Genomic DNA, 10,784 nt, shown 5'->3' on the forward strand with positions numbered 1-10,784 from the left:
CTGAAGATGAACAGGGCTGATGTCTCTTGTCTTAATATAGTCCTCGCCTTCCCTCCCCTTCTTTTCCCCTTTCATCCCCCCAAAATAGATTTCTTTAAGGTGATATAAACTTGTGATAGTCTAGTCAACAGCAGTCCTTCGTAGTCTAACCACAAATAGATGTACCAGCATGGAAGAAGTAAGGACCTTCTCTCAGGATCCTGTAGTCTAGTAAAGGGAAGGGAAAGATGAACCAGAGGCATTTCATGTTTGTTTTGTTTTCTTTCCATGTCATCTGATGAATATGTAGTGGCCCTTGGCCAAAAGTAGTGCATTCAGACACTGAATGTGAGTGTTGAGGAAGGGATTGAGAAGAAAGAAGCTCAATGTTCTGTGATAGGAAGGATGCTTCAGGCGTTTTACAAATTGTTTCCCTCTCTCTCATTCCCCATCACGCCCTTCCTGCACACTCCCTCATCTTTTGCTATTGGCAGAAGGTCTGGAGGCTCAGAAAGCCCCAGCTTCATCTGAGAGAGGTTCCCTCTGGCAGAGAGAACTGAAGGAGTCCTCTTTCCAGTCCCTTCATGCCAGGAAGGATGTACTGCCTGCATCATGAGGTGCTAAATTTATTCTGGATGCCTCCGCAGCTTGCAGAGGTGCTCTGGCACCAGTACTGCAGCGAGCTTACATGCCAGACCTGTGGAGTGGCTCCGGGGCCATGAGCTGTGCTGCGTCTCTCATGGGCTCACAAGGAGCCTTTCCCTTGATGTCCGTGCAAGTGCTGGCTGATGAGGGCACTAGGATTACTCTTTTAATCAGGCAGTTTCAGTACCTTTCAGAAAAGAATTTTCATGGCAAATCATGAGCCATTAATCTTACTACTAACCGTAACATTTCCTTACTCCTTGATTTACAGCATTACTCAAACGCTTGACATTTGTCATTTCACAAACTCTCTCCCTTGACCTCTGGTATCATGCACTTGCAGGGGAAAGGATCTGGTCTCACAGGTATTTTCATGCTCTGACCTCTGTGATTTTTTATCCATCAAATTCTGCCTTCAGAACTCAGGATGTCATTTCAAATAATTTCATACGCAAAAGTGGAGTTATTGGGCAAAAGGGACCCTTATAAGTGGGTACAAACAGAACACCAGGAAAACTGTTGCTGCTTTCTGTTCAGCTACTGGGGTGGCAATGTGACCTTGAGGAAGTAGGTTCGCTGTAGTTTTATGATTCAATTTTTGCATAGGGAAATAAGGACAGTGATAATTACTTTCATTTGTAAAACACTTTAAGATTTATGGAATATGAATGACTGTTATTAAGTGAAAAGTGTTGCAAAGCTGACTTAGTTGCACATTGTGCTAACAAAGTCCTGTATCAGCCTATTGACCTCAGCATGAACCACTCATTAAAGTTTATAGGACATTTTGGTGGGTGAACTGAGGCAGTTATTCTGCTGGAAATATCATCCTGAAAGCACATGCAAATCCATCAGCCACATTGACTTTTTTCTCTATTAAAACCAAACACAATTGCTTGCTCTATCCAATTTTCTTAGTCTTTCATAAATATGAAAGTTTGTGGTGGGTATGTGCTCACTGTTAATTCAGCTTGTATGGCCATGGTATCTGAGACATTAGTTTATTCTAGTCATAGCAGAAACATACAATAGCTGTTGTACAGACATAAAGAGAGAGTTATAAAACATTAAGATATCCAATGGAGCAGTATGAACTAACGAGTTGCGTGGTCACTTTTGAATGGCAAATGTTCTTTTTATGGATACTGCATTAATTTAATTCGTGCTTAAAATTTAGCTATGCTAGACATTGGTGTTTGAAAAGTTTACATATTTTTCCAACCTCAAACTGTGTAAGTTTAGTATTAAAGAAACAGACTTACAACATTTTGATTTATACTAGAGGAAAAAATACTTTCATAGCAAATGTGTTAAATGAGCTACACTTTAAAGATAAGTCTGGCTTGCTTTCAGAATTATTATTTATATAATAATGCAAAAAAATCTACAGATGTTTTCTTTTGCTTCCAGATTAAATTTGGATTGTTTGAAAAGCAGGAGATATTTCACCATAGTGCAAAAGAAGATACAGAAGAAGAGAACAGAATGAGAGCTTCCCAAGTACCACATGCCTGCAGCCTGTTATCTTTAGCGATGCTGTTCCTTCCAGTCACTGGAACATCAAAACAAAATATCCCAAGACTTAAGCTTTCCTATAAAGGTAAACTTTTGAGCAGTTCTTCTGATTCTGTCACTTTTGTTTTGACGTGGTGTTGCCAGCAGTTCATTTGTATTATTAATCAGGAAAATGAAACGCAGTTGTCCCTACAGTTCCCAGAAACATGTGACAGAAGCCTTAAAGATGGATGAATTCTGCCTAGGGACGGTATTAAATTCTCTTTTTTTGGGTGGAGGGGTACATGTTTCTGAAATATAACTGGGTTTTTAAATTATTATTTCAGTTTGCTCCCAGAGGATATTAATATACCATACACAAATCAGGGGGGAGTCATTGCCTAAACAAGTGCTACTTGAAATGCCATGAGGCCCATTGGAGACATTCCCACGTGGCTGGTGGGGGTGACATGGGACATGGAGGACACTCACACCTTTCTAGAGCATCAGGGAAAGTTGAGAGTGCTGTCCCAAGTGTTTCAAATGGCACTCACATTTTATTTTTTTAATAATTTTTTTCTCTATCACTAAGTTGGTATGTGATACTCTTGTAATGTTGTTTTCTTTCTTCTCTTTGGATCACAAAAGCGTGTTTTTCTGAGGACTTTCTTAGCCTTATATGTACTTCTTGTTGAGAATGTTACAGGCTGAGGGGTTTAAACACAGATATATTTTTTAATTCTTTATTGGACAAGTTCTTAAAGAAGGTAGATTTCTTGTTGCTTTGAATGTACAGCACACTTCCACGGTTTTTACAAGGCACAGGGATACATCACTTTGATATTGTCTTCTTTAGCTAAAGCAAATGCTCTCCAGTTAGTTATTTTTCAGTTATGCCAGCACCCTGCCCTTATGGGAGCTAATTCTGCTCTCAGTTTTTCAAACTTAGGTCTTCCTATGCATTACGGAATAACACTCAGGATGGTGTGATGGGACGGGAGGCTGTAAAGCCTTCATCCATGGTTATGATATGTTTATCATGAGTTTAACACACACAGGAATTTACTGAGTAAGCACAATGACGTACTATTTATTTACAAGCTTCTCTTTTGCTAGATTTGTATGCCACTGTCTATGGTATTTCCCTGTGTATATATGTGTTTGAATGTGTTTGTGTGAGAGAGAGAGAGGAAGAGAGATCAAGGGATCTTGACAACATTTTTATAAATTCAGGAAACAGTTGCACTCACTTAAGCCAATGAATACAGAAACTGAAAGACCTGACATGAGTTATGAAAGTTAGCAATAAACCCCCCCTAACATATAGCCAGACTTTTCACAGCTAGGCCTTTTGAGATAATTCCCAATAGCAGCATATACCATATGGTGATGGCATTTATTGTGGATTTGACACTCATGATTAGTGAACTCCTCTCGACTTCAAAAGCAGATAGCCTTTGGCAAAATCCTGATGGATGCATTTGGCAGGTAAGGAGGGGGAGAGAGAAAAATTATTGAGGTCAACACAGGAAAAAAAAATATTCACTGAAATCTTAGTTTAAAATAGTGGCAGAGACCTGCTGGGAGTGGTTGGGAAAATGCCTGAGCTCATTTAAAAAGACAATGAGCGGATGATTGATATTTAGGCCCTGACCCAAACTTTTATTAGCAACTTTATAAACCTTTCAGCTTGGCTTGAGGGATACAGTTTCCTATCCAAACTTATCCACCTATATCCCTGTAGGGGGAAGAAAAAGCAACAACAGATACAAAATGGCACATAAATTTTAATTTGGAGAGCTGTGATGGAACTGAAAAGCCAAAAGAAAGACTTCATTGTGCCTCCTCTTGCCTTTTTTTTTTTTTTTTGGGGGGGGGTATTTGTCTTTTTCCACAGGGAACAAGAAAAAAAGTTACTGCTTTGTTTTCACACTTTCGCATTGTAAATAGTGCAGGTAGTGCTTGTCATAATTAAATCATGTTTTTGTTGTTGATAACAGCATGGCAGATGTCCTGACTGTTTAATATAGTTGTCAGAATTAAGCTTACCTTCCCACCTGTCTGCCCCCCAAGTATTCCAGACAAAATAATTCCAAGGTTTCTGAGAATAAGATGTAGGAGAAATGAACTGTCTTGCCAGTTCTCATAAAATTGTTACGGTCAAGTCATTGACAAGTCCTGGTATCTCCATTCTTTGGAATTAAGATTTGAAATATCACGAGGAGGATAATACGGGGCCCTTTTCCTTCTTCATGGAAAAACTAACCAAAATTGGCCACATCAGGCAGCTCTGAAAACCTGGTCACACATGTGTGTTCATTTGGCTGCTAAAGATGTTGTCTTTCAAGGGAAGGTTTCATCCCCTTCCAAGTGCAATGTGTTCACGGGATGGCATAGCTCCATCTTCCCAGAACAACTGAGCATTTGCTCAGGTAGGAGAGCTGGAAGTGAGCAGGACTTTCCCCTGCAATTACTTCATCTCACAGCTGCAGCCCAGCACACCTCAGCTGAGGGCTAGAAACTTGCGATGCTCTGACGGTAAGGAGAAGAAAGGGAACATCAAGTGACAAACGCTGAGGATGAATCAGTGTAGGGGACAAGAAGAGAGAAAGAAGAGGGAACAATATTAAAAAACAGAAAATTGAGAGAGAAAGAAAGAAGTCAGTGGTGGAGGGAGGAAGAGGGAGAAGGAGCAGGGTGGGGTAGCTAAAAGAAGTGTCTGTAACCGCAAGAGTGCTTCAATAAACCATAGTGCATCACAAGTCCTCTGCGTTCAGACAGCAATTAAAATTTTAGAGCTTGTCTGAATGGCAGTTATAGGTTTTCATCTTCTGTGACATAGCTTAAGGGGTGGAAATCTGTGATAGAAATGTAAAGATACAGATATTCCAGTGAATGATGCGTGTATCAACATGATGCCATATGATGGATTCCCTTCATTGTTTGCCTCAGTTCTAAAAATGCATTCTGAAAAATCATACGCACATAAAACTACAAACACACACAAGTGAATTAAAATATCTTTTAATACAGAGGCAAAGTCATGTATACTCCATCTGTGTTAATATAATACACTATGCTCTTTAATTACATACCTCATCCTATATTCCCACATTTTCCCTGATTCATTAATTGAATAATTCTTCAAAATTTCTTTTTATCTTCTTCACTTAGACTTTAGCTTTTAGATATTGGTGCATGTCTTTAATATCCCAGAAATTATCACTGCTATCATGATGCTTCTAGAGTGCTCTCACTACATAGACCGTAATTAATCTCTCTCTTAGATACTTTTACAAGATTATGAGGTGGTTTTATTATTATGTTATAGCTTTAATATTAGGAGAAGGTAAACAACCTGTCTTCTAATAGAAGATTACCATCTTTAGAAAACTAGGGTGTGATTTTTGAGTAATATTCCATATTTTAATAGTCATTGTATAACACTACATTCAGTCTCAGAGCAACAGTGTGTATTTATCATTCATTCTCATGCAGCTGGAGATACCCCATGACCATCATTCAAACTGCAGAACTCTGCAAGCACAGAAGGGACATTCAGTTTTCCTAAGCAGCACGTCCTTGTTGTCGGCTACCTCATTTAACATCCTCACTCCCACCTCTGCAGCAAATGCAGAAGGTTTTCATATACCAGTCTCATTCAATAATGCCATTTACAGAATGGCATCAGTTCTGTTACTGAAGAAGGGAGGGGCCTGTGTCATAGTTCATACATACAAATGTATGTGTTTGATTCATACTGTGTAGACAGTCTTCTGTCTATCTTTTGGGTAGTATTCTTTGCCAATTTATTAGCAGGAACTTTTATATAGATTTTTTGTTTGTGTTTCTAGGTTTTACTTTATAGGGAGAGGCAGAGAAGAACCAGACCAGAAGGTTGATTACTTTCTAGGGGAAAAAAAAAAAAAATAATTTCAACCTCTTTCAATTTGTGGCCCTCTTAAAATTTTCCAGTAGAAATGCAGACTCCTAACTGCAAATTTAAGCCTATTGGTTTGCTTTATTTTGTTGCTTTTCATGGATATCTTAGAAGTAGTCTGTGCACTCAAAGAATACATTTATATTACAGAAGTGTGCACCCTGCTTTCTTGGCTGGCGGGTGTGCCCCAGCCCAGATTTGGACATTGTCACCAGTGACATATCCACACTGACATCCACAAACATGTATCATTCCCATGCGGGAATGTGGCCATGCCCCAAAAGCAAGCCACACTTGCTGTGACCAGTGCTGACTTGGATGGTCAGAGGACCAGGATCCTGTGTTGTGACACAGCACATAGGAGAAGGCAAGACTGAAGGCAACCTTTGGCTTTTAAAACAGAATTTACTGAACACTGTTAAAAACAACTATGGCAGTAATATAAATCTAATAAACATGAACGTTATTCTCAGCTGATTTTTTTCTTCTTCACATTGAATGAATTAAGATGCAGTCTCACTCTCACTAAAATCATGGCACGAGTTTTGCCACTGAAGTAAGTTGAAACAAGATCGAATTTCCACTCCTTGCTTTTTTCATTTTAAATAAGTGAACTAAAGACATGCAATTCTGTCTCCTCTGTTGAAGGATGACAATGCTAAATCATCAGCTCCACATGGAAATGAGCCACGTCTAAGAATTGTTTAGCTTCATGCAGTGTTTTGCGTACATTATTTTCTTCCCCCTAAGAGTGATCCATTCTTATAATGGTGAAAAAGCAAGCAGAGGACAACGTTTTGGTGGCAGGAATTCTTTTGAAAACTTGACTGGATTAGTACATTTCCTTAATGATCTAAAAATGATCCTTTGAACATGCTACTTTGCAATGTCAAGCATCCTGTTTTCTAAATAATTTTTGCTTTAAACATGTTTCATTTTATAACTGACGAGATGCTTAACTGTTGCATTAGAGCAGTTAATTTGTTCTGTTTCAGTAAAGCTGGCTTATTTCCATGCCATGCATCATTTAATTATCCATGTAAAATATAGTTACAATTGTATAGCTCCATGAGCCTCATTTAAACTGTGACATTGCAGTAATCCCAGCACTATGAAGGGGGTCTCGCACAACTATGAATGGTTGGAATGTGGTAAACTGGTGATGTACAAAAAAGCCTAGAAATGAGCTTGCATTTCTGCAGCTGTGCTTGCTCTACAGGAAGAGGAAAAAATATCAGTAAAAATATTCTTGTGTGGTAATAGCAGCAGCTGTAATTCTAAATGCCCATGAAGATCAAGGAAAATGTGCTGAGTGAGGAAGTGCTGCTTTTCTTGAATCCCTTGTTTGCTGTTTAATTCATTTTTGATAATTTGTGTTTTCTCTGAAAAATCTGTCTCAGATTCCTTTTTAGAGTAACATAAAATGTTTATGAGAGAGTTAAGATCCTAGTTTCAGATGCTTGTCTAGTTATGAAATAGATCTTGCTGTTTTGTCTCAAAAACGGTTTCTGGAGGCAGTGTACACTGAGCCTTAAAATGTACCGTAGGTTGAAGATGGATGGGCATTGCTGTCCATATACTCATATACAAATGCTGTAGACTAAGTATAAACTTGAAGGGGTTTATTACGTTTTAGTAACGGGAAAAACAGCAAGTTTCTTACTTTTTTTTTTTCCTTTTTTAAACTAGTGAACTGGAGGTCAGATCCAACTATATGGTGCATTTTCTGTCATATAATTATCATATATATAATGTCCTGGAGAGCAGCCTCCAGTCAGTGACATCAACAGTTTACATAGCAGTTGAACTAAGAATAACCTTAGAGAACTGACCCGTATCAACCTCTTAACAGTGTAAACAGCCTGTAGCTCACAACAGTTTTCTTTTTTTCGTGATCACAAAAGGGCCTCAACTGGATAAAAAAAGAATTGTGTTCACAAAATACCAAACTATTCTGCTGAATGTTCACTTGATTAAATCTCAGAAAATGAGAGAAAAAACCCAAAAGAATAAGACTTTGGGAAGAATGATTGGTCCCTTGTAAAAAGGAGGGCGAGACAACACCAAAAACTGCTTCCCTAGAAGAAGAATGTGGGGAAGATACATGATCAGTGGCTTCAGCTTCGAAGAGGGTACTTCAAAAAATATTTGTCTCATTGCACTTTTACTAAAGACATTTGTAAAGCAAACCCAATACTGAGTAGTTTAAAGATCCCAACCTCGTTCTCTTTCTATGCACTAATTTGAGGGCATGATCCTCTTGACGTCAGTGTGTGTCTAGTGGTGGACATCTGTGGTTGCAGTGCAGGTCCTCAAGTCACATCCTATTTCCCTTTCCTCTCTCTCCATTTCTGCTGTTCCATTTATAGATGAGTTCCTCAAAGAAGGGCCGAGGGGTGGAGGGGAGGCCTGTTCTGTAGTCAAAGTCCTTGGAGATAAATACACAAAGAGATAGCAGAAAGAGACAGAGACAAAATTTCCTTTATCATGCCAGAGCATTATCAGAGAAGTCAGAGGGATTGGCTAGCTGTGGTTAACAGAGGCATTTAGACAAGGGTGGGAGTAACAAAGGTACCTTTTTTCCCATTAATTCAAGAAAACAGGCATTCTCCTTTGTGATCCAAATCCTGGCTGTCCCAGAGAAGTATGCTCTGTGGTACCACAGAGTTTGACAGCTAAGAGGTTACTGAAGACACTGAAATTTTATGTTCAACTTATCTGGCAGCTTTGGGACACCTTTACAATTCCCTCTGCATCATCCATGCACCCTGGAGTTCCTTGAAAAATATTTCTCACTAAATATGTAACACAACAGCAGTCTATATGACACCCACTGGTGCCCCAAAATGGATAAATAAATGTAAATATTAATAATAAAAAATATCATACCCCCCCTCCAATATTAAATAATATCTTATGCCTATATGCTAATGATTGACAGGAGATAATATGATGGTGCACATGGTTACGTTGTGCAGACACACAAGGGATATCTCTGATATCCCTTGCCCTGTAATTTTTAGTTAGTACAGTCCTATCGCAACATTGCCTAAGTCTACAAGACAGATACTGGGTCCACCTGCACATTTGCACGTGGGACTCTGAATCTGATAGAGGTTGCTAGGCAGAACTCTAACACAAACAACTAACATATAAGGGAATTAGTGCAGATATTCAGTGACCTCTAGTTTTAATGGCTTCATAAGTACTTAACTCCTGTCCATGTCAGAAAGTATAACTGATAATTATATTTCACTTTGCCATGGGAGAACATTATGCTAGTCCAAGCTATTATAATGTGAATTGGTTTTGTTTTCATTGCTGGAAGTGGTCCTTTGCTACTGCCAGTGCAAAACTATTTTGAAAACTTACCTTCACAATGGCCAATTGAGTTACCTTGCTACACTTGCTTGCTTTTTAATCAAATAAAATATAACTGGGAAACTGGAAAAAGAATATAAGGAGAAAAATCTTTGAAGTTTCCTGAAAACAGTCATTCTCTACATTTAAACCACATTTTGTTAGAGAATGTCCACCCTGTGCAGCTACCCCAGATAATGACTAAGTGCTTCCCTATAGCAATTGCATCTCTGTACTGCACATCTGTAGCAATTTAGAGCAGGGCTATTAATTTTGCCTTGTGAGCTCAACAAGCAGTCATGATGGCAGAAACAGCTAAAATATTAATGCCCCCACTGTCATTATAAAAGTTCTTGTTCCCCATTCAGAGCGTGGGAAAAAAATATTATCTGGCCTGTGTGAGAGAGGGAACCCCCCCTGCGGGGACAGGAACAAGCAGTTACGTGTGGGGAGAGCAAGCAGGAACCTCCTAAAGCAGGTTTGCTGCCAACAGCGGAAATATCTGTTCCACTGACAGGTAGATCTGCTCGCAGAGGTCCCTGCCCTTCACCTCCTTTCCTGTGCAGGCACTCCTCCCACCGCAGCCCCTTCAGCCCTGCCAAATGCTGCCTTTGCTCCCTGGGTAGCACGTCACGCTGGTGAGCTGGTTGTTGTTTTCCAGACCTGGTTTCACCTCCTTTACTGTATCTGCTCTGCCTCCTCGTCCATCTGGACCTGTCTTGGTTGAGTCAAGAAACCAGAATAGCTTTTCAAAGCCAGTTATGAGGAAATTTCCTTGCCCTCAGGGCGACTGCGGGAAGGGCGTTGAAGGACCGTCAGCACTTACAAGATCTTACAGGCTCTCTCAGACAGTGGTTTCATGCCAGCTGAGCCAACATAACAGCGTGCTGCTTCTGGAAGGAGGACACCTCCCTCCCTGCTCCCTTCTCCCCAGACACACATATCCACTTCTTTCCCCCCACATCTGCTCCCAGATGCATGGACCTGCCCTTTCTCTTGCACCAGCTCCAGCTCTCGTCAGCCCCTTTGGCAAGGACATACGCTATTAATAGTTAGGACTTTATCTCTGTATCTTATTTAGCTTTACAGCCTGACCATACAGCTTGTGTGGGCTCTGGTCCAATGCTTGGAGTCAGAGAGAAAAATGGATCCCATGGCTTCTTGCTATACACTCAGGGCTAGATCCTCAGCTGATAAAATTATTGCAGGTCCCAGTGGTTAAACTGAGGATCTGGCTCTGAGTCCTGATGCAGGTGCAAGTGGGCTCTGTGGAGCATGGAGAGGGTGGGGAAGGGTGGGACGTACAGTTATTGAATGCTTCCATAAAAATCTGTGTTGCTCACAGGCACTCGTTATAACTGGTGTG

At 40.0% G+C, this 10,784-nt stretch overlaps 1 protein-coding gene across 1 annotated transcript in view; it reads left to right on the forward strand.

Moving 5' to 3' along the window:
* The first annotated feature begins 583 nt into the window (after positions 1-583).
* Positions 584-10,784, forward strand: part of SEMA3D (sema domain, immunoglobulin domain (Ig), short basic domain, secreted, (semaphorin) 3D) — a 102,557-nt gene continuing 92,356 nt past the window's right edge. Inside the window, exons 1-2 of the mRNA XM_009322863.1 lie at positions 584-596; positions 2,035-2,224. Of these exons, the coding sequence (XP_009321138.1) occupies positions 2,110-2,224 (115 nt within the window). The 5' untranslated portion in view covers positions 584-596; positions 2,035-2,109. The remainder of the gene's footprint in view (positions 597-2,034; positions 2,225-10,784) is intronic.

Source organism: Pygoscelis adeliae, unplaced genomic scaffold (assembly GCF_000699105.1).
Source record: "Pygoscelis adeliae isolate BGI_AS28 unplaced genomic scaffold, ASM69910v1 Scaffold394, whole genome shotgun sequence".
NCBI classification, from domain to species: domain Eukaryota; kingdom Metazoa; phylum Chordata; class Aves; order Sphenisciformes; family Spheniscidae; genus Pygoscelis; species Pygoscelis adeliae.